The sequence below is a fragment of the Azolla caroliniana genome, unplaced genomic scaffold, assembly GCF_043228905.1.
Source record: "Azolla caroliniana isolate FFs.n. ecotype wild unplaced genomic scaffold, voAzoCaro1.0.p SCAF_5, whole genome shotgun sequence".
NCBI classification, from domain to species: Eukaryota; Viridiplantae; Streptophyta; class Polypodiopsida; order Salviniales; family Salviniaceae; genus Azolla; species Azolla caroliniana.
In genome coordinates this window covers 10194923-10219553 of record NW_028230440.1, presented here as the reverse complement: position 1 = coordinate 10219553, position 24631 = coordinate 10194923, and the positions used below count along the sequence as shown (strand labels likewise).

At 43.6% G+C, this 24631-nt stretch overlaps 1 protein-coding gene across 3 annotated transcripts; it reads left to right on the top strand.

Annotated features, from left to right (window-relative positions):
• Positions 1-14967: 14967 nt before the first annotated feature.
• LOC147864117 (uncharacterized) lies at positions 14968-21278 on the top strand. 3 transcript variants are annotated; one of them, XR_015529808.1, is made up of 17 exons: positions 14970-15170; positions 15327-15444; positions 15524-15619; positions 15709-15821; positions 16207-16293; positions 16600-16794; positions 16900-16969; positions 17522-17691; positions 17838-17990; positions 18065-18136; positions 18252-18921; positions 19002-19177; positions 19255-19473; positions 19824-20294; positions 20641-20739; positions 20868-21038; positions 21112-21278. XR_015529808.1 is itself a non-coding variant. In XM_087319789.1 (16 exons), the coding sequence occupies exons 1-16, from the start codon at positions 15042-15044 to the stop codon at positions 20874-20876; spliced, it is 2847 nt and encodes a 948-aa protein (XP_087175915.1). In that variant the 5' UTR covers positions 14970-15041; the 3' UTR covers positions 20877-21278. The 3 variants fall into 3 exon arrangements, 2 of the variants coding, with proteins under 2 accessions (XP_087175916.1, XP_087175915.1); XM_087319789.1 differs by having other exon boundaries at positions 20868-21278; XM_087319790.1 differs by lacking the exon at positions 18065-18136 and having other exon boundaries at positions 14968-15170; positions 20868-21278.
• Positions 21279-24631: the final 3353 nt, after the last annotated feature.

The following is a 24631-nucleotide window of genomic DNA, read 5'->3' as shown; positions in this document are numbered from 1 at the left end:
CATAGAGCTCAATCTTCCGGGAGGCTCTACACTCGTACTACACAATGTCTAACAAGTTCCTGAGCTTTCAAGACCCTTGATCTCAGTTGGACAACTTGACGAAGCCGGCATTCGTGCCGGATTTTCATCAGGAGAGTGGACACTCCACAAAGGGAACCTCCTGCTTGCTCGAGGACCAAAGGTACATTCCTTGTATCCTTTATATGTCACACTCAAAGAGGGTGACTTATTTTTGGTTGATATCCCCATGTCATCGTTATGGCACGGACGACTTGGACACCTCAACAAGGCCGGCATAACGCACCTATCTAGAGCCGGTTACATCCCCAAGCTCTCCTTCTTGGATCACCAATTCTGCGAGCATTGCCAATACGGCAAACAGGTAGCCACATCACACCCGACATCAACACTAAGAGAATCGAGCCCCCTCGATTTAGTCCACTCGGACGTCTGTGGCCCGATGCCACATCAGTCTCTCGGTGGTGCTTCGTACTTCGTCAGTTTCATTGACGACTCGACTCGAAAGGTGTGGGCTTATCCCATCAGAACCAAAGATTGGGTGTTCTCGATCTTCTCCGAATGGCTTGCAATGGTCGAAAATCAGACCGGTCGGAAACTGAAATGTCTCCGAACCGACAATGGAGGAGAATTCAAGTCAGAAGAATTGTCAACTTCTACCGGGAACACGGCATTCGACGTGAATATACGGCACCATATAGTCTGGAGCAGAACGGAATTGCTGAATGCATGAATCAGACGATTCAAGAACACGTAGTATCCATGCTCCAACACTCTGGACTGTCGGATGGCTTCTGGGCGGAGGCTCTACTTACGGCAGTACACATAATAAATATGTCGCCAAGTAAACCTCTAGGACTTCAAATACCTCAGGAAATATGCACCAACAGTAAGCCGAATTATGACAAACTGAGGATCTTCGGTTGCAAGGCGTATGCTCTCATACCAAAAGACGACCGCCGAAAACTCAAACTAAGGTCACGGAAATATGTTTTTCTTGGATATGGACCCGACGGCGAGATCGGATACCAACTCTAGGACCCCGAGCACAGACAAATCGTCCGATGTTCGGACGTCGTGTTCAACGAGTCGGCTATGCATAAAACGGCCGAAAGTCCTATTGAAGTCCGAAGGGTAATATTTTCCGAAGTGCCAACCCTTCATGCCGGCCCAGCCCACAACACGAGATCGGTTTCACGGGTAACCAACAACTCTTGCACCGAATCCACCGATTCGGCACAGCCGAATGGCTCGACTCCCGACCATCTGACATCGACACCCGGTGCAACTACTCCAATCATACCTCGCAGATCCGAGAGACTGTCGCAACCTCCGGAGAGGTACTCTCCCGGAATTTTCTTTACCAACGCCGGTGAACCGACGTCTTACGAAGAAGCATCGGCATCTGCCGATTCAGCTACATGGCATCTGGCGATGGAGTCGGAAATGCACTCCATTCGGGCAAACAAGACTTGGGACTTGGTTGAATTACTGAAGAATCGATGTGCTCTTCCGTGTAAGTGGGTCTATCGACTAAAAGAGATGTCTGACATGACCAACCCAAAGTACAAGGCCAGATTAGTTGCGAAGGGATTTCGACAAGAATATTTTCACCAGTGGTGAAAATGTCAACCCTTCATTTCATGCTTGGCGCCGCCGACAACTTGGAGCTAATTCAGCTAGATGTCAAAACGGCATTCCTCCACGGTGACCTACAGGAGGAAATCTATATGGAGCAGCCGAAAGGCTTTGTGGCATCCGGCCAAGAACATCTAGTTTGCCGACTCAAGAAGAGTCTCTACGGCCTGAAACAGGCACCCCGACAGTGGTAAAAGAAGTTCGATGACTTCATCCAATCGGTAGGCTTCTCAAAGAGCGATGAGGACCATTGTCTCTTCACCAAAACAGCTCAAGACGGGTCTCCCGTCTTAGTCATCATCTACGTGGATGACATGCTACTCTCCGGTCGGCATGCCGGAGAGCTCACCGAACTCGTTCGGAAACTGCGGTTGAAGTTTGCCATGAAGGACCTCGGTCCGGCAAGACACATACTCAGTATGAAGATTAGTCAGCATCACGATACACGACAACTTTTCTTGTCTCAAACCGACTACATCAGACATGTCCTGGAATGCTTCAACATGCACTCGGCCAAGTTTGCTTCAACCCCGCTCCCCATCAACCTTCAGCTATCTCAGCGAGACTGCCCGACATCCGGTCCGGAGGGGGAAGATATAAAGTCGGTACCGTATGCACCGGCAGTCGGCTCCCTTATGTACGCGATGGTCGCGACACGGCCTGATATTTCTCATGTCGTAGGAGTCGTCAGCAGATTCATGCACAACCCCGGCCGATCGTACTAGAACGCAGTCAAGCATGTGTTCAAATATCTAGCTAGCACAAAAGACCACGACATTATTTTCAGCCCGAACTCAACCTCAAGCGTAGTCGGTTACACCGACTCGAACTTCGCCGGCTGTGTGGACATTCGAAAATCAACAACTGGATACTGTTTCAAATTCGGCAATGGAGCAATCTCGTGGAAGTCAAAACTTCAAGACTGCACAACCACCTCAACGACCGAAGAGGAATATGTAGTTGCGTCTGACGCAGCAAAAGAAGCTTTATGGCTCGGTCGGCTGGCGCACACGTTTCGACAGGTCGACTCTCACTCGGCTCTAATTGTCTACAACGATAGTCAGGGTGTTGTTGCCTTGTCAAAAAATCCAGTTCACCACAACGCCTCTAAGCATATCGACGTTCGATATCACTTCGTTTGGGACTACGTCATTTCAGGAAAAATCGGTCTCAAGAAGATATCCACAACTGATAATGTCGTAGATGGAATGACCAAATGTCTTTCGGCGGATCGTTTCCGGTCCCTTCGGCACCAAATGGGCGTAACGAAAAATCGGTTCGATTAAAGTCGGACACACAGCATAGGATGGTTTCAGACCACCGACATCGGTTCTCTGAGGATCGGCTTCAGCTCGTCCGACCCGACCGGTTCGGTCCTCTGTCTTCAGATCTTGCCGACTCTGACAAAACCGATCTGTCTGATAAACCTTGTATATATATACCTGGAATTCTTTAGATAACCCATGTATATGCCCATTACGGGGGAGTGTCGAATACGAGTGTATAATGGCCGTATTCACATTGTCCCTTTGGACAGCCCAAGTTTGGGTCATTTCTGTAAATAGCATAAAGGGCAGTTGCCCTAGGATAGTCACTATATAAAGTGACTTTGTAACCTTTAGTAAGGTTTTGGTTGTTATTTTTGTAATTGTTGATATTGAAATATAATTGATACGTTGTCTCTCTCTCTCTCTCTCTCTCTCTCTCTCTCTCTCTCTCTCCCTCTGTGTCTATCTTGCTCGTGCATACACATGATCTTCTTCATCACGAATGTTGCTTGCACTTCCGCATTAACGGCCTTGTCCCCAACACTAGCTACCCTCATTTCATCATCTTTTGACTACGTCGAGACTCTGTTTCATGGTGGTTCAACTCTTGTAGCAAGCGCACTAGCACCAGGTACGACTCGACGCCACGGCGGTGGTATGGGACGCTAATCGAGGCTCGAGTCTGTCTCGATCCCTTTGCTCGGGGGTGGTCGGGTGGATCAGCACCCTTGTTTCTCTCTCTCCTTTCTATCTATCTATCTATCATTCTTTTATCCTTATCATATGCTTACATTAGGGCATATCTCTAACAGAAGACGAATGAAACCCCTAAAACGAGATCCTAAAACCCAAAATTCTGAAACCCTAATGGCAACCCAAAGAAACCCAAAAAAGTGGAAGCCCCTCAAAAATGGCCCCGCACTCCCTTTTATAGGGGTGAGGGGTGAGGCACATTACATAAAGAAGAGGTCAACCCCCCCTCCTTTCAATGGGGGAATATTTGGCCTTGATCTTAGGAGGAGAAATTGATGCAGCCTTAACTCCCTCTCCTCACACACACATTATGCCCACTACTCACTACACTCGTACTTCATGTACTCTCCCTTTAGTCTACATGTGCATGTGCACATAAGTGCACATCACATTTACACTTTATGAATTTTCGTAGTGCACTTTTAACACCTTACATTTACCCTTCCTTTTTTACATTTGTTTCTTTTACAAATCTTCCAAGTGCATGTGCAATGTTGCACATCCCCATTTTATCCATTCCACTTGGTTTTCCCACCATGGCCAAAAATCCTCACGACAAGGGAGGCCCATAACTTCTGGCCACAGTTGTCTATGAAGGTCACGAAATACTGTGAACCAACATGCGACTTTATATCCATATAGCTTACATCTATATGCACGAGTTCCAACGACATTTTCTTCCCCATCAGGGCCCTTGATCAAAAGGAGGTTTGATTCTGCTTGCCAGCCAAGCAATCTGTGCACTTCTCAAGTTGCACGTTCTTCACCTCCGGAATGAGTTTATCCTTGGCAAGCTTTCGCATCCCTTCTGGCTCATATGGTATAGCCTCTTGTGCCACAACTCACCAGTTGTGTCGGCTGCCATGTTTGCTTCACCTCAGCATAATCGAGCATTCATTATATACATTGTGTTGGTTTTTCGAGCTCGAGCCACAATCAGGTTCCCCTTGCAAAACTTCATGATGTCGTTTCGGACGCCACCTGTGTAGCCTTCATCATCTAGCTGACTAGCTAATATCATATTCAATCTGACCTCTGGAACATGTCCTACGTCTTTTAGCACTAGTCGACATCTAGTCGTACATTACCATCCACAAACACTTCATGGGTTTCGCATATGACCTCTACGGAGATCGTGTTGTTATCAACCGGAGCCACCCACCCGGTAAGGTCTTGTACATGAAGGTTGGCTAACTTTGCATCATCTGAATTAATCTTCCCTTTTTTTTCGTATTCGAGGACGGTCGGCCAAAACCCCGTTCCCAGTTTAATCATTCCAAGATTCTCCTTCCCGATTCTTATACCGGCAGATGCGGCACAATGTATAGCTTGGACGTGACTCGCATCAGCCTCATCCTTGATTTTCTTTAGACCCTCCCTACCGAAATTCACTTGCAAGGGCTTTCGAGTCTCACTTGAGTGTATAATGTTGCCTTCCATGTAGACGAGGTTTTGTCGAATTGCCTCTTGAAGGCTAGCACAATCTTTCCTTGCATGATCAACACTATCACATAATACACATCTATATGGGTCTTTCCCCTTCGGCCCTCTACGACTCATATTAGCTAACAAAACCGCTTCGAATTTTTGTGCCAACTCTTCAATGACAGAGTTCTCCATCGATGTTTCGGTCGGCTCGCTTTGCTTTGTCATCTAAGTTGCTATTGGAGCCTTCCTTCTTTGGACTACCAGGCCCGCCATGTCGGAATCATCTAGCCATCGACAACGTTTGTCAAATCGATCACATGCTCTTCTTACCGCAACCCAATCCGTTATGAGACCATTGGGTTCTGCTTCGTCCTCTAATAGACTACCTAATTCTCGTCTATCTTTTGCATCCACCGCCTTTAAGAAGTACAAAACTTTATCTCCTCGAGAAGTGTTTGGTCGGTTCTCGAGAGACAGTTGTACATTTGGTCAAATTTGGTGTACACTCCCAATGTGTTCATGTTCTTCCCCTTCTTCTCGATCCACTTCATCAACGTATGACAAGTCATCCTCGATGCATCTTCAAGCATATATTCAGCCAAAAGCGCCATTTCAAATCCCACCCATGTTGTTTGGGTGGCTTGAATCTCCCTTATACGGCCTTGTAACCCAATAGCTATGACACGCTTGAAGTTTGATATTTGCTTCTCTTCGAAGACATCACGTTGTTGCATCTCCGTCTTGTATGTGGCAAGAAAATCCATAATGTTTCTTCCACCAAATTGGCCCATTATCTCAACGGTTTGGTCGATGGACTTATCTAAGCTTGCATCATTATCTCAAGCCCTCATCATATGCGCGACGATAGCCACTAACTTTGCCACTTCATCAGCTTGGGTGTTTGACGAAGAAGCCATCTTCTAATCTTCTATTTCAAGCACTTGATCCTTCCTACCTCCTCTTCACATCGGGTTCACCACTTAATTATGTCGTGAATATCCGTCACTATGTGCGGATCGTGAGGCGGAACTGTCGGGGTTATGGATGGGAAGGAAATAGGGTTCACACGCACAACACAAGGAAGGCTTACACAAACAAGGCACGAGTATTCGAACGTGTTTGTGAAAAGAAGAGGTGCATGGGCAAGCCCGAACTCTCCCTTGTTACAAGACACGCGAACACACAAGGAAAAGGCTTACTTACACACGAGAGACAGAGTTTCGAATGCCTTTGTGAAAAGAGAGGTGCATGGGCAAGTCCGAATGCTCCCTTGTTACAAGACATGCGAACACACAAGGAAAAGGCTTACTTACACACACGAGAGACAAAGTTTTGAATGCCTTTGTGAAAAGAGAGGTGCATGGGCAAAAGCCTGAACGCTCACTTGTTACAAGACACGCGAACACACAAGGAAAAGGCTTACTTACACACACGAGAGACAGAGTTTCGAATGCCTTTGTGAAAAGAGAGGTGCATGGGCAAAGCCCGAATGCTCCCTTGTTACAAGACACGCGAACACACAAGGAAAGGGCTTACTTACACACACAAGAGACAGAGTTTCAAATGCCTTTGTGAAAAGAGAGGTGCATGGGCAAGCCCGAACGCTCCCTTGTTACTAGACACGCAAACACACAAGCAAGATTAACACTAACACGCAAGACACAATTTCGAACACCTTTGTGAAAGGAGAGGTGCATGGGCAAGCCCGAACGCTCCCTTGCCACAAGTCGCACGAACACACAAGCAAGATTTACACTAACACGCAAGACACGTAAGTTTGAATGCCTTTGTGAAAGGAGAGGTGCATGGGCAAGCCTAAAACGCTCCCTTGTCACAAGACACACAAACAAATAACCACAAACGACGATAACATATAAGACACGTAGGTTTGAATGCCTTTGTGAAAGGAGAGGTGCATGGGCAAGCCCGAAACGCTCCCTTGTCACAAGACACACAAACAAATAAGCACAATCAAGATTTACACATAAGACACGTAGATGAAAGAAAACATTAGTTTATATCAATATAATAGATTCTTTTATAATATAAGAATCATGTTACAATGGGTTAGATGTGAATATGAAGGATTGTTTATAAAGGAATGGGGGAAGAGAGGTGGAGGAAAGAAGAGAGTGGAGTATAGAAGGAGTTTCTTCGTTGATGATGCCTCTCGATGTTGTTGATCCTTCTTCTTCCTCTTTCTAATTGAGTAGAGTTTCCGCGTTCTTTCTGCCTCCCCCCCTTCTTCACTAGAATAGGCTCTTATTTATAGGTTTAGGATTGCTTGCCTTTTTTCCCTAAAAAGAAGCTTGTCTATATGAGTCGACTTTTATTTTCCTCACTATTTCTGTTTTCTAGCATCAAATTTCACATTCAAGATATTCTTGGAAAGCTATTTAGGATAGCTTTCTTATGCATCTTTTCTTTTCTAATTTGGACATTTGACGAGGAAATTATGAGCTTTTTACTCGACCTTGCTCCTCATATCCACGGCTAGTTTTTCTTTTCCCATCTTTTTCTCTATTTTTGTCTACTTTCGAAAACCTCTTCTAACTTTTTATCCTTTCATTTATTACTATAGTTGACTTAAGAAAATTAGTTTATTTGGACCACTATTTTATTCTCTTTTGAGGGTGGTTTCACACTATGTGTTGAAAACATACGACACCGGAAGGGAAAACCCACGTGGAGTAGGTAGTACAATAAGACACTCTGAGACGACAACCTCGAGATCTTCTTCGTCTGACAAACAAACGGTTATAAAGTTACACACCCTAACTCTCACTCTCTCTCAGACACACAGTTATAGAGGCAACAACCTTCACTAACTATGTAAACACTAATAATGATAACACAAACATCATAAAGTTTGCCCTAGTTGTATTTGTACTTATACAACTTTTTGGCTATTTATAGATACAACTCACATGGGGCACATTCAGACTATTTACAAATACAGTCTCCCAAATCAATTATATTTCGATTTCCGCTTCGACCGAGGCCAAGTTACCCGTGTGTCTTCAATTTGGTTCGTTCTCTTCTTCCCATCCGGAGGGACCTGTTTTCCCAACACTCGACCAGACCTCAGTTACCCGGTCGGCTTGATCAATCAGTTTATGTCGCAACCAATTGTCAAACACCTTTAGTGCGTGCATAGGATCATGCAATATGTCATCGACACTAAGGATTGGGTGTTGCTATATCAGACCAGTGTAGTCGGACAACTTGTCAGCTACACAGATGTCGATTGGGCCAGAAATGCCAACAACCACAGGTCTACATCCGGCTATGCATTTTCATTTGGAAGCATCGTGGTCGCCTAGAGCAACAAAATCCAGTCGAAAGTGGCACTGTTGAGCATTGAGGTTGAATATAGACGAGTGGCTATCCCGACATGCAAAGCCATTTGGCTCAAACGACTATTGAAGGATCTGCGAGTGGAGGTGTCTGATCCAGTCGTGATCTACTGCGACAACCTCAGCTACATCCAATTGGCGAAGAACCCAATCTTCCACGCCTAGACTAAGCACATTGAGGTACACTACCATTTTGTCTATGAGCAAGTCCTCTCCGGTGAAGTGGAACTTCTGCATGTACCGACTAATCAGCAGCTCGCCGACATCTTCACCAAACCTTTTGGCATGGACAAGTTGCGACATTTTTCAACTATGCTTGGCTTACAACGTCTCGACATACCGAACTTGAGGGGGAGGAGTAAAGCTGAAAAGGAGAGAAACAAAGTCCGAAAAGTTGAAATGGATGAAGAATTCGATTTCGGCACAACTGAAGAAGTCGGAACGTCCAAATCGGTTGAAGAAGCTGAGGACGTGCAGACAAGTAGAAGAAGATCAACTAAGCGGAGACTAGCCAAATGCAGGGGGAGTGGTCACAAGAGAGAGCCAAAGCCAGAGCCAACCAGATCGAGGGGAGAAAGAGACGAGAGAGGCGGTAAGTCAGCAAAGTCAAGAAGCCGACGCCGACACGGAAGAGCCGACGAGTCGAGGGGGGCCAATACCGCGACAACAAGGGAGCCGAGAAGGGCTTGGGTAGCAAACAAGCCGACCGTAGGGGTCGATGTGCGCGGAACTGAACGAGTCAAGGAGCACGAGCGAGGCGTCGAAACGCTAGGAGAGGAGGCTGGAGTGACGAACCAACCAAAGTTGACATAGTGGGACCTCAAGTTGAGCTTGAGGGGGGATTGTTGAGAGACAAGCTCAACATCGAATCAATTGGAGACCGATCAACTAGTCCCAAATCGGTTGGAGAAGCTGAGAGCCGAATCGAATAGAGTTCGATTCATGTGAGTCCTGTTGCCGACTGCCGAAGTCTCTAGATCCGGTGTGGAGGATCCTTCTCGGGTCTCCTCATCGAGGCCTCCGATCCATTAGGCCACCGACTCATGCACCATACAAGTCCTTCCTTCGTTCTTCTGACCATGCCAATTGGGTTCATTTCTGTTTCGTGGCCGCATCGCCGGCCTTATACCTCTTTCCGCTCTTTTGGTCCTTGCTTTGTCAGATCCCGTTCACCTGCCGCCACCATCCTTCTCTCTAGGTCTCACGCCAGCTCTTGGGCCGACCGCCGGAGTCTCCGGATCGGTGTGAGGATCGCCATAGGATGGCTTGTCCGCACTTCACCGCACCTTAGGATCCCATTCACCTACCGCCACCGTCCATCTCTCTAGGTCTCACGCCAACTGTCGGGCTGACTGTCGGAGTCTCCAGATCGGTGTGAGGATCGTTGTAGGATCATTGTTCTGCCCCATTGCCCTCATCCCCTCGCCGCCACCGTCAGTATCTTGGTCTTACGTCAGCTCCTGATGCCGACCGCTGAAGTCTCTAGCCCGATGTGGAGGATCCTTTGTGGGCCTCAATCTTTCCCGACCCTTCCCCAGGTCTTCCTTCTCCGCAAGACGAGAGGGTGGTTCGCTCCACACCCTCTTTCGTGGTACCGATGTACCGTGTTCCGGCCTCCCCGTAGGCTTGCCCCTTCCTCCATTCCGGATCGGTCATCCGGAAGTCCGCTCCGCTCGGTTCTCGTCCGGGTTCATCCGATCTCTCTCTGCATTACCGGATCCCGTTTCCTACTGCCACCGTTAGTATCTTGGTCTCACATCGGATTCGATGCCGACCGCCAAAGTCTCTAGCTCGGTGTGAGGTGACCCATAGGACCGGTCTTCGTTCCTCCGCTTCTGTGTTCTTCTCTCGAACTCGTCGTCGACCTCCTTGTTGCGCTCCCGCCTCCATCTTCCATCTCTCTAGGTCTCACACCGGCTCTCAGGCCGGCTACCGGAGTCTCCGGGTGAGATGTGGGGATACCGATTCCTAACGACTCCCGACGACTCGTCCAAGGCCACCGACCCTTTTAGTGGTGTCAGTGAAAAGCATCCACTCTACGATCGATCAAGCCCCGCCTGGGCTTGATTCTCCAATGTTCGGAGTTTCGGCTCCGATGCCAATCCCGCCGGTCTCGTTCCGTACCCTCGATCATCTTCTTCCCGAATTCCGACCTTCGCCTTGGTCGATCTTTCTCCCCATGTAAAGAGGGCGGCTCGTTCCGCACCCTCTTTTGTATCGTCACCTTCATACCGAACCCGACCCTTGTCGATCGACTCTACTGCCCCTCCCCTGTCTTCCGTGTCTCTAGCCGGTTTCGATCAAACGATCCACATTCGAATCGTGCTCCATCTGAATCGGAATGCTGACCAGTTCGATCCCCGGTTGGATCGATTTCCAATTCCGCTCCCTTCGGCGGCACCTCTCATTTCCTCCTTCTCTGCCGCAGCTCCGTCCTCGACCTCCTCGTAGGCCGTTTCCCATCCATCTTCGTTGGCATCGTGCTAGGACTCCTCGTTGGCGCCTTCCATCTCTCCGGTCTCATGTCGGCACATGGGCTCGACTGCCGAAGTCTCCGGAATCCGCATGGAGGGCTCTTATCCGCTCCCGACCTCCTCCTCGGCCAGTCTTTCTCCGCAAGTCAAGAGGGCGTCTTGCTCCACACCCTCTCCCATGGTACCATCATACCATTCTTTAGCCTCTACTTGGGCCATGTTCGCCTTGTCCAGAAGACCGACTAGCTCTGAGTCTTCGGAATCCGTCCACGTGCCGGATCTCTCTTCTTCGTCGACCATCGCCTTCAGAGCCTCGTATGCTTCCCAGACTAGGGCCTCAACATCGAGCTTCGCCAATCCTTCTTATTGCGTGCCCGCTCCTTGACGTGATGATGCGCCGTCGCGTGTTACCTTCCCTTTACCTTTCACGGACCGCTCCTCATCCAACCGTCGACATACTCGTTCGACTTTTGACCAGTCCTCGGTGAGGCCATTCGCTCCATCATCGTCTTCGAGGTCAATTCCAATGGCCTCCCGTTCCGCTCGGTTGATCGACCTAACGAACAACAAGACTTTGTCCACCCCCACCAATCTTTGTTCCCACTCTGGGAGCCGAGTAAAGCACCACTCGAACTCCCGGAACGCCTTCATTGCGCCTCGGTGGGTCTTCACTGATGCAACCCACTAGTCGAAGTCGCGCCGTCCCCGACTCTTTGGCCGTCCTCCGTATGCCTACAGGAGCGCCTCTTCGAAGGCCTCCCACGAACTATGAGCTTCTCAAAGCTCGTTTACTTCCGTGTGCATACGAACGATGACGACCCGAAAGAAGAACTCCAGCCTCAACGCCTCATCTACGCCTTGCACCTCCATTTCTGTGTTGTAGGGTTCCAAGTAGAATGGGACTTTGTCCCCATTGAAACGACCGACTTTTTCAACCACTCGCTCAATAGCTTGTTGCGCCGCTTCTCGTCTCATCGTCGCTCGTCCAAACTCCATCACCACTTCGGCCACCATCTCCGCGAAGTCTTCATCTTCCGACTCCATCCTCCCTTGCCACCCTTTCACGTCGGGTTCACCAAAGATGTCGCGGTAATCCGCGTGCGCGCGTGTTAGATCCGAGGCGGGACCATCGGGGTCTTGGACCTGGGAGAGATGGAGCGTAGATGGTCACGCTGCTTACCGAAAGCAACTGAATGGAGAGAGAGAGAGTAGAAAGCACACGCAACATTTACTCAACACACGCCTCTCATGTACAGGAAATGGTTCTTGGTTCAAGCAACTGAACAACTGGAACCCCACCCACTCTATCTGCCTCATAAGCATGTCCGTCACGCGTAGCAATGACTTTACCTAACAATGCCTCGATGTGAGGAAGAACGTTCCTCCACTCCTTCCTCAAACCAAGGAATATCGTTGTAAAAACCATATTAGCCTCCTGATCCTACAAAATCTCGTCTGCCTTAACATTATGCGACCATTTGTGGAAAGAAATCCACACACCTTCCACGCCCGCCTCCTTAATCACTAATGGCCCGATGACATATTCCTCATCTACAAATTCCAGATGATAACATCCTCTAGACATAAATTGAATGTCGAGGATGTTATCCACTTCCTCCGAAAAAGCAACATATAAAATATGACGTATTCCGATCTATTGGGTCTCCAACCCTGGACATGCACTACCAAGGAAAACGTTGCACCAGACTCCCCTACTCACGTGTACGAGCTAATTGTGGATGATATATGAGGTTGGTCCGCAGTCGACCTCTTGTTTGCGTTGTATGCACCTCTCGCGGTGGTCACGCCACACACGACTTGTTCAATTGTCATCAGTGCCTTCTGCATCATTTCCTCGTGCACCAAAAAAACCATCCTTTATGAGAAGTACATTTACATCCCATGTATTCCCTCAATTGATGGTTTTGTCCCACTTAAGATAGGGGACCCATTTTCCCTATACAATGGACATTTCCAACACATTTTTTCAGTCGAATCAATTTGTGTGTGGAAAAGTAGGCGCATGTGCCCACTGTTTCACATCCAACGACTTCGTGCCACTGTCCAATCATGGACATCAGGGTTTTGCAACATAAATTTCCGATCTAGCGATGCGATATGGCATGTACATGTGTCCAAGCACATATCGTCCATGGTCCAATGAATCATCATCATTTACACGAGTCCATGTGCAAAATGTTGCTGTCCGAAGCATCATCAATGTGGGTACCATCTTATCATGTGCAAGGAGGACAACACAGATGTCCGTCTGGTCAACTTCCTCGCAATGTCCGAATGGTGAAATGTCGCACATCAAGGTAGGGAGGGGAGGGGGTCCATGAGGGTGGACAATTCCGTGGCGGCATCGTGCTAGGTCAGTGTAGAGGGCCAATGGCATTGTGCCACAATCAGCAAAGTGGTGGAGAGCCATTTCACATGTGAGGAGAGGGGGGGAGCCGGAGGGGAAGTGTGGCTCGCTCACTCAGTCTTGGCCAAACAGAGGATGGGCGTTAGACATGACGGGGCACTGACGGCGCCGTCAAGGGATTCTCCTCTGCTTCCTCCCCCCCTTTCACTAGAGTGCAGAGAAGCAAAACAATACATACATACACTGACTTGACTGACTGACAAAAAGAGAAGAGAAGAAGAAGAAGAAGAAGAAGCTCTCTCTCTCTCTCTCTCTCTCTCTCTCTCTCTCTCTCTCCTCCCCTCCCAATTTCCCTTTTTCTCCTCCTCCTCCTCTGTGTTTCTCTCCTTCTTCCCCTCTTTTCTCCCTCCTCAGCCAACGACGACGACTCTCTAACCTCGAGGTAAGTAAGGGCCTCTTCTTCTCTCTCCTCTCTTTGTCATTCCTCCTCTCTCATTCCTTCTGATTTTCAATTTTAGGGTTTTCTTTCTTCTCCTGCTTGTTTTCGTTTTCCCTTCTTAATTTCTTCTTCTTCTCTATCTTTCTTTCTTTCTTTCTTGATTTCGCCCCCTTTCCGACTAGATCTTTGCGTTTCTTTCCCTCACCATTGCTGTTTTTTCTGCCCTTCCTCTGATGCTCATAGCTAAAGCAAAATGGTATCATTCTATAAAATTCATGGCTTCCTTTTGCTTGCATATAAACGTCTTGTCTTTTCATAGAAAAGCAGACAGAGAATGGCTGATCTATACAACGTCTGTTTCAGGGCAAATTTTCGTAAACGGGTCAGGGATGAATAATTGTCTTGAACTAGTGTCAAAATGTGCGAGAATTGGGCACATTCATGATATAGATGCAGGTATTGATAAGATAGGAAGAACATGATTGTAGAACTCCATTTACACTGAAATGCCCCGGGATTCTGTATGATATAGTGGGCAAAATCTTCCTTTTTTCTAATTGCATATGCTCATTTGTGATACATATTTGGTGGGATTCCTATAATTTGTACTGAAATCATTCATAGTCAAAGGAGAAACATGTAAAATTCTGATTTTGTATGATAACAATGGCAATACCTTGAATTAGCTCTCTCGAACTAGTTCTTAGATGGGCTTCCTTTCCTCTACACCGAAATGCTCTTTTTCGAAGGAGAAAGATATAATCTTATGCTTTTATTTTGATAACAGTGGGAAAAACTATCCTTTGTTTTGAGGTCGTTTTTAGGTGGGTTCCCTTTCATTTGCAATGAAATGCTTTATTTTCAAAGGAAAGAATACATAAGCCTACAAAATTTCTAATTTGCTGTGGAGAAGCCTTTCCTTTCTGTGATTGAACCAGTCCTTATGTGGGTTTCTTTTCATTTACACGGAAATGCTCTATTTTCTAAAGAGAAACATTTAACATTGTTATTTTTCTATGATAACAATGGGGAAACCATTCCCGTTCCTAATTGCGTTATATTTTTTATACTGATTCTTAATCGGATTTCTGATGTAGAATCTATTATGTTCTATTGAAAACTTATTTCACATGGTAATCTTTGAAGATAAGCAACAGTTTTCCTTTTATCAGGAAAATATAATGTGAAATAATACATTTTAATTGTCAACACTTGTAAGTAGATGCATATGCATGTGCAAGTTTTAAACTACTGCTGTTTTCTGAACTTAATAGGAGATATATTCTAGCAAAACACTACATGGAAGGAGGAGCTTGTGATGAGAATTCATGTGAAGCTAAACAAGCTTTCGAAACTTCACATGCGGTTGTTGAAATCAAGATAAAGACCTTGGATTCGCAGGATTATACATGCAGAGTGGCAAAAAATGTAAGAAAAACACTCACTCCACCATGAAATGTGTATTAACTATGTCTCTTAAAGATTATTTTGAGTGAGAAGCTGTGAATTTCGGATCCAAATAATCATCACATGACAGAAGAATGTATCATGCACACATGTGCCTGTCTCAACTTCTTTCTGTAGGTTTCTGTCCCCGATTTGAAGGACCAGATAGCGCTAATCACGGGGGTGCCTTCCGGAAGCCAACGACTCATTTGTCGTGGGAAAGTCCTCAAGGATGAACACATTTTATCGGCATATGGTAAGATCATTAACATTTACTACATTTAGTTTTTTCTTGCAACATATAAAATTTGCATGGAACTTTTTGAGTGTTATAGATGTAGAGGATGGACATACACTTCACTTGGTAACAAGGCCTATACCATCACAGTCTACCCATGCTGTAACTGATGGAATCAACGGTGATGAGCAAGGTATGCCAATTTCTATCAGGCATTTGATTTTTCTTATGGATGGGACAATGTGCACTATATTAACCAATCTATGCATACACATATTACAGATCCATTCTCAAATGCATCACGCGACCAGTCTGGCCATATTTCTCGCAGTGTTTTAGTGGGAACATTTAATATCCCAGATCGTGGAGGTGTTATCTTACCAGAAATTAACAGAGTAAGTTTTAATAGTCGTCTTGACATGAATTGTTATAGCTTATTCAGGCCAGATATAACTTGCTTTTAAAAAAAAGTTAGGATAGATATAACTTGCATTTTTGCTTTCTCCTTAACAATAATCAAACTATATGCATTACTACGACAGTATTCCACTACGACAAGGTAAAAAAACAATTTGCATTGAATTGGTGAATTTCATATCTCACGTGTAAAAGAAGAGAGAATAGGTGATTGCTTTGTCATATCAGCAGATTTGAGTATTTAAAAATTTCAAATCCTTCTTCATTATGGTGTGGAATATCTTTACTTTTTCAATATTGTGTAATTTGAATGCCAAACATTGATTATGTCTGAAATGGTTACTTCCTTTGAGTGTTATGCAGCTTTTTTCCTCTGTTTTAAGCACACTTAGAGTTGGAACTTCTGTGGGAGCTAGCAATGGTAGTGGCCATGGAAATGGAAGTTCTGCTGTAAGTATATGTAGTCGTATACAGTTCTCTTTGTTTTGTTTCTCATAAAATTTCCTGATTCCATGTTTCTCAAGTAAACCTGCTCATTCATGTTGAAACATGGTTGATATTATAATGCTTCAAAAGAGATGGGAAATGGCATAATATAATTTCAATTCTCAGATTCCTAGAAGTGAAATAGATTTTATCCTTATTGTGTGAAGTAAGCAATTTGTCATGAAGTTGGGAAGATCATCTAAGAAGAATAACCTGTGTCCGTAGGGATTGGAGTCTGTCTAAATTTTATGATGTGTCTATGCAAGACAGACCATTCCACATAATATAGAAGAAAATGCTGTTGGGCATCAACAAGAAAGAAGTAATAACCAACCTGGGTCAGCAGATGATCAGAGCGTTTCCAGAGATGTTGATCCAGCAACAGACAGTTTCTCAAGTCTACATGCAGATATGGGTTTTCTTGGTTCCATTCCAGCTGTTTCTCGTGTGCGGATTGTCCAACAGGTATGTGCAATAGGTCAGTTATATATCTGGGTTGGCAACCATGTTTGCTAGGTTATACCTAGCCAGAAAGGGTCATTCAAAATTGTTTGCATTTTCTTTTTCCAGGTTGTTCCTGATGCTTTACGGATAGCATCTCAATATGTGAATCGCATGGAGCAGGTCTTGGCACTTACTGGTGAGAGTTAATATTGAATTTATGGAAGATAAGAAACCATTTTGGGAGGGGATGGTGGACAAATGTTCGAGCACTTGAGATTGAGAACTAGAAAAGGATCATGAATCTTCTTTGTTTTTCTTTATTTGGAAATTAATTTCCTATGCATATAAGTATTTACCCAGGCTTTTAGGATGCTAGGAAATATCATGTTGCAATTTCTTTGTGGTAGAAAATTGGAAGTATATATGTCTTGTAGGAAGTTTCAAGGCATTGACTAATGCAATAAAATAGTATTATGAGTCCTAAATAAAGGATAATTGATTGGCAAAGCTTATTGATTATTTTTGCTTTGCAAATTTTCATGACATCTTTACATGGGGCGAACATGGCTGCCAGCAACTGTTTGATGGATCCAGAAACTTTAAATAAATGTGTTTGAAATGTATACATGGTTTAAAAACGTCACTCTAGTGCTTTTCTTTGTGCTCAAGATTCTCATAGGTCCCATAGGCCCATGATGGTCGTTTAGAGAAGGCGATATATTAGTGACTTGATGTCTGGTTTTCTAAGGTGGGGCACAAAGACCTACTCTCAACCTCGAGACTCAAGCTTCAGCGTTTGGACACCAAACTGAACAGCAGCCACCTCCGGTCACTGGAGATGGTGATCCTGTGGCTTGGACTTCTATGCTCCGTCGTATTACGGATCTCCTAAGCAATCAGTCTGCTTCTGAACTCAGGGTATTGATATCCATTTTCAATTTTATATTATGGCTTCCTTATAAGGTTTAATCCAGAGTATCCTATCGATTTTGCAAATTCCCAGTGTCATCATCTTAACATATGATATGGAGTATCTTATATTCTTCTCATATTGCTTCAAATAGAGATTGGCAGATCGGTTAGAAGGTGAATCCAGTCTTCAGACAGCAACAGCACATGGAAGCATTCTTTCTGCCGGGATCCTTATGGAACGGTTGGGTCATCTCCTATTAGAAGTAGGCGGCACAATGCTGATGCTAAGGAGGGATTCATCTCATGTAAGTTCCATGATTCCTGTTCTCGAATGTTATGTTCTATTCTTAATCCTGCTAAACTGCAATTAATGAATTAGGATGAATCAACGGGGAATCCTAGTAACCCATATTTGATTTCTCTGCTCGATACAGATTCAACCAGGCCTCAGGTGATGGCAGATTTATTATTGACAGCCTTCTATACATGATTTCTTTGTATATATTTATGTCTTCAATCGAAACAAAATTATACAATGCTTAACATATAAATTTATCTCATTTCAGCCAACAGGTGGTCGTGATTCGAGAACTGAGATTTCATCCGAGCAAGCGTTACGGTCCACTTATTACATGGACAATGATGATGCCCTCCACAATATGGATATTCACATACATGCTGGGCTTGGCCCTTATTTGGCTGCAAGACCTCAGTTGAATTTTTTCTCCCAGCCAAGCCAAGATGGTCCTCCATTGAGTCTGAGTATGGATGGCACTAGGAATATATCAGATTCTCAAGATAATCACCGGGAAACTGAGAATGTGGCTCCATCATTACAAGATTCCTCAAGCTCAATCCAACCACCACCAGGCAGTGTTGATCATGGGGCTTCTTTAAGAGCGCTATTCTCAAATGGAGAGTCCTCTGTTGGTGACGGTGCAACTGCAAGAAGGGGGGGCTTTTATCCACTTTTTGCAAGATTCCAACAGTTGAGCCCAGCACTATTTGCTGAATTCTCACTGGATCGTTCTGGCAATGAAAGGCGTGAACAATCTAGCAATGACGCTCACCCTTCGTCCGATAGAGACCCTGTTTCTATTCATCCGAATGTATCTATTCTTCACACTGCAATACAAGAACAGTTAGAACATATATTGGCCAATGCTGAAAGTGGATCAGGTGGAGAAGTGGAGGGCATATGTCCTCCATCACAGTTAGAGGAACCAGTATTAGTAGGTGGGTGTTCGCAGGATTTAAAGTTCTACTTGCTACTTATTGAATTGCATTGCAGCTTATATGGTAATATTATTATGCAGGAAATATCAGTGACACAAGCATGAGATCCAGATATGAAGATGCTTCTGTAACCAATAGTAGCAGCATTTCTAATGATGCTGGAAATATTGGTCTGCAGGATGGTATTCGTCCGCTATTGCATGCCCTAGAAACACCAGAAAATGTACAGAGAAGAGATGAATCTGTACTGGAAGAGGTGAATTAGGCTACAACTTACAAAATTTGTTTGTTTGGGAAGAGGAGTCTTTTGTTCATTTGAATAATGTCTTGCAGCTGCATATTGCGAATGAACAACGATCACAGCAAGGAGACACAGATACTTCTTTAAACTTAAAATGTAGTGCAGAGATGGAACATGCCGATTGTACAGCATCAAACAAAGTTGTAGGAACTGGGCCTGTCATACTGAAGGAAACAACAAGAGAGGTGATAAGCTCTGAAGCTGTTGTAGTTGGGCTTCGACCTGATGGATTTCAGCCCCTGTTGCTTGCGGTGAGGCTTTTATTTCTTTATCTTTTTTCTTTTATGTGTCATAACCCTAAACCACTTAAACCCCCAGCAGAAAAGCATAAACCTTAAACCACATGTTTTTGAGAGCATGATTGTTCAAATGCTGTGGCTCAATGGAGCAGGGGAGTGCAGTGGGCCATTTATATGTCTTCATAATCCTAAACCCTGGTTCCTAATAAAGCCCAAAACTTAAAAAGCCAGGGTTCAATCATATTGCACTTGCCTATTCAATCAAAGTCCCCACGTGAATATGAAAGCCTAATACCATACACTTAAGCTGAAAATAAGTGTTTTTGAGAGCTTAATTGCTAACATATGCTTTGATGGAACAGGGGAGTGCATATGACCATAACAGTGAGCAAAATTCTTCGAATGATTTGTATGGAAGGGTGGATGAACCAATAGCCACTGCATCATTGACTGGGAGAACTATTCTACAAGACTTCCTTTCTACACTTGCTTCTAGGACAGATGAGAAGAGTGATGGTGAGGCTAGTGTAGACAAGTTCCCTCAAGAATGGTCGCTCCACCTTGAGAATCCAGGAAATCATGGGCTTCATTTAGATAGCTCAGGGTCATCAGTAGTTCCTATGAATATGGAGAATAATGAAAATGCTAGTAATGTATTATTATTGAATGAAAGTGGCGAGGATAATAGGAGCCATGATTGTTGTTCAAACTCACAAGTGCTATCACTCACCTCACACTCTTCCAAGAAGCGGCTTCTCCTCAATCCTGAAGTTTCGTTGCAAGAGGAGAAAAGTGCTACTGATGGGAGAAGACTCCTTATGACAACCTTAGAGGTAAAAAGTTATTAAAAACATGTACACTTCACTGAACAGCTAGTATTAGGCACCCCACCCCCACCCCCACCCCCACCCCCTCCCCCTCCCACAAAGCAAATTTTGATACATTAGTAAGGGTTAAACACCAAAAGTACTCTGTTTTCGTTGTACCCTCCCAGTGGGTACAAAATTTTCTACTATAGTGGATTTCTGGTAATTTCTTTTGAAAACATGAGTATTTGGATTGATAACTTCTTTTGAAAATTTATACTCGACAAGTTAAGGTCATTTTTGGTGTTTATGTTATTTTTGCACCTACCCATGGGGTGAAATTGGATTGATACAAAATTGAACGGTTTTGCAGCAACCACTGACCTCAAAAACATCTTCTAATTCTGGAGATCCGAATCGGCTTGGTCGAAATTCGAGCCCTGAAGCCTCGCCAATTGTGAAGCGTCAGAAGGTGGGCCCACATGCTACATCATGAAGGACTAACTGTTTTTAAAAAAAAGACAAATCCATATTTACACTTTTAGAGAGAATTATGCAGGTCGTATAAAATGTTTTTATTTGTTTTGTTTGTTGTGTCAGACACGATGATTTCGAGCTTCTTTTTGTTCATCGTTGTTAGTCCAATGTTCAAACAAAGGTGTCGTGATGGAGGCAGGCATTGTTCTTGCTTAATATTAATTAACATCCAAAATCTTCATGTATTGGTATAGAGGCATCTCCGCCAGTTTTGACATGCTGATCAGTCTTGAGGTATTTGTCCACAGAGGATTATGATGTATATATTGGTTGGGATATAACTTATATCTCGAGCTTATTTTTTCAGCATGAACTTGGCAAGAACCATCTTGCTATCAGATTGCATGGGCTTGGTCTTCTGCCACTTGATAGACCTTATCTCATTTATGAAAATAAATAAAACTATCTGTACAAGAACAAGAAATTTTCCTCTTTTAGCATCTATAGCGAATATATTCACATTGATTCAAGCAATCCATCAATGGCGAAATTTGTACTTTCTTGAGTTTTTATTCTTGATGAGATTTTTGTTTGAGGTTATCTTTGAAGCCTAGGTTAAGGGAAAAGAGAAGTTTGTACGGGTAAGATATGATATATATGGAAAGAGCCACAGATGCCATGAATGAAAATGCACATGAGATGGGATACAAAAATGAAAACCTACTTTCACATGGGTAACCAAGATCAATGTAAGAAACATTTATCTAGCTTCGGATTTTAAAAAAATGGAAGTAAACGTATGTACATGTAGCCAAGACTCCAGCATACATCCCTTGACAGAAACTTGGAAAAGTATGGTCAGTTTGTTGACACAGGGCTAAACATGAGGGACACATTGACAAGGTAGCGAACTGTTTAATGGATTCTAATATTTGGACAAGAGTGGATGAAACCCTAACACAGCATTTAATCTGTATGCATCTGAACTGAAGTGAAGCAGACCTAAGCTTTGTAGAAATTAAAGGTTCATGCCCCATAATGTTGTTTTTCAACTAGAATTTATTTTACCAAGGTTTTCTTTCTAGATCTATTTCAGAAACTCTATTCTATGTTTGTAGTGAGTATTCTATCACCGATGTATTTAGGTTTGAAAAGTAGGATTGGTAAAGTATTGGTATGAAAGTAGAATTTTAACTTTGTGCTGTATATATATATTGGCAGACTTCTTTACTTTGCTATGCCATTAGCACCAAAACCCACAAGATCTGTGGTTATTTCATGTGAAAAGGTAACAATAATGTTAGCCATGCATAGATGTTAGAAAGCCATTGTTGTCTATGTCTAGAAAGGAGACCAAACCTTTAAAGCTCAAATATTTGAGTGCTTTCTTATTAATCTTCACAAATCCAATTCCTCGTAGAATTAGCTAATGAAAATATTATGTTACTGTTTACATATTAATCTTCCATACCTTGCTATGCCACTAGCTCTAGAACCCATGAGGTTACGTTGTAATTTCATGGAAAAGGTAACCATGTAAAGGTGTTAGAAGAGTAATTGTTGTCGGTGTTTGGAAAGGAGATCAAACATTTAAGGCTACAATATTCCACAGAGGTTGGTGCTTGCATATTAACGTCACAAATCCAATTCCTCATAGAATAAACCAATGAAAATGTTATTATTAGTGAAGTGCATAGTTCGTTATTATAAATGTCAATGCTTGATCTTAAGAATGTGAGCTTTATTTTCTGATAGTAATATTTAGAAAGTCTTTCGAGGTGTAGATCCAAAAACAAAAGCTTCATCTCACCAACATAATATTGAGAATGTCTAGGTTATGTCATGTTCAAGGAGGTAGCATGTTCCTTTTATACAACTAAATTATATAGGCGCTAGACTACTACATGTTGCCATGAGTACCATATCCTAATGGGTGTCTCAAATCCCATGACAATTGGTTTCCTAATTATACACCTATACAATTCCATTAAAAGTACCTTTTAAAATTGGCCCTTATGGCTATGCTCTTAACAAAATGCAAAATTGTGTTGGAAACTTTGGAATTTAGGTTTTCTTGCTTAAGAAAATGGTGTTCTTGTGGAGATCCTTTTTGGGTGCTTTTAATAGGATCTCAACTAGAGAAAAGGAAAACACTTCATTCTCTTTGTGTGAAATGTAATAGAAGACGATAAACAATTATTCACTTGTTATGGACTTATTGATCCACCTATCTTTGACCCACCTTTCCAAACATTTAATTTGCGTAATTCTTTTGGTTATTTCAACTATTTCCCATTATTGTGTGAGGTGATATTGTCTTTTACCATCAAACAAAATTTGGGGAGATCTAAACCTTTTAGATTATAGTGAACCGCCTATTGTTGACTTCTATTTCTTCATGTCCTCTTTGAGACAATCTCTTTATGATTGTCTACGATTTGCAAACATCTAGTACAATATTTGAGCTTTATTTTGTCTATTCTTTATGTTTTGTGGGCGTTACCTAAAATTTAGGTTTCCCGCAAGTAATATATGGATTGCAAAATCAAAGTGTGTACAACGTCTTCCATAGGCAAATTCAATGCCTCATGTCCATAATAAAGGAACCCTTTGCTAAATCAAGTAGCATGTCAATGTAGGAATCGATTTCATAAGAAAGAACATATTCTTTTGCCTACATATGTTGCACTAACATTTGGATGTGATACATCTTAAGCCATGAAAAAAGGGGCATGGATCATAATTGTTAAGAATTAGGTAATTAAGCAAGGGTTAATTAGAACTTAATTATGTGATTAAGCTAAGCGGAAGATTAAGTGATATGTGTGTATGTGTGAGAGGAAGAGAGAGAGGAAGTTAACACTTATGAACAACACAAGATGGAGGATGATTAACTCTATATTAAATTAGCATCATCAAATACAAAAATACCCACAAATGAGGTATATATAGATCTCATGTGCAAGGGCGCACATGTGTGAGGAGAATATAGGTACAAGGGTGTAAGTCCTATATTAAATGTACTTGGGAATGGAAGATCTAGAATATCCCACTTAAGTACAAGGTCCTATTTAAGGCGTTATAGTCAACACTTCTAACTAGATTCTATCTAAGTAACTACGAAGTTACATGGTTGACTAACTAACTAAACTAAGTTGAGCTTCATCTCTCGACACACCCCCTCAAGCTCAAGTGTGAGGCGTTCAACATCTGGTTTTGCTTTCGGCGTTGCCCGGTTTTTGATGTCGGCTTCTGTGCGACTTTCTGTCAAGATTCGAACTCTTGACATAACCATGTTATAATCGAGTGTTATGTGTTAACCACACATCTAGCATATAATCATGTATACACTTCCTCATTGTAGGTTTTAGCAAGCATCATGTGCATAATTTCTCCCTCGTATTATTTACACTTGGCACATGCATGCGTACCTACTGCCTACATGCTCTATTGTATCACATGCATGCAACAGGTATGCATGCCACTTAGTATAAATAGTTGAGTTCACCTTGAAGGAATTCAAGGTGAACAACGCCAGTCATGGACATATCAATCTAGTATTCTCATTTCGCCCATCTTCTCTCCTTAATCTTCATCTCTATCTTTATGCTCTTGTGTCATTCCGTCATCCCTCCATCGTAGCCTCATCATCCGTGCTCCGTCTTAGTCCGCACTTGGTGTGTCCGTGACAGTTTGTTCACCTTCCAACTAGAAGCATCACCCGTCTCCGTCATCGCCCTTGCCTCTAGAGTTACCATCGTCACCGTACCATCATCAACATCGCTTCATTGTCTCTATTTTTTAGTTTCTCCTCATCATTGTCTCTATTTTCTAGTTTCTTTCCCGTTCGTGTTCGTGTTCTAATTCCCGGTGAGGGCCGCACAAGG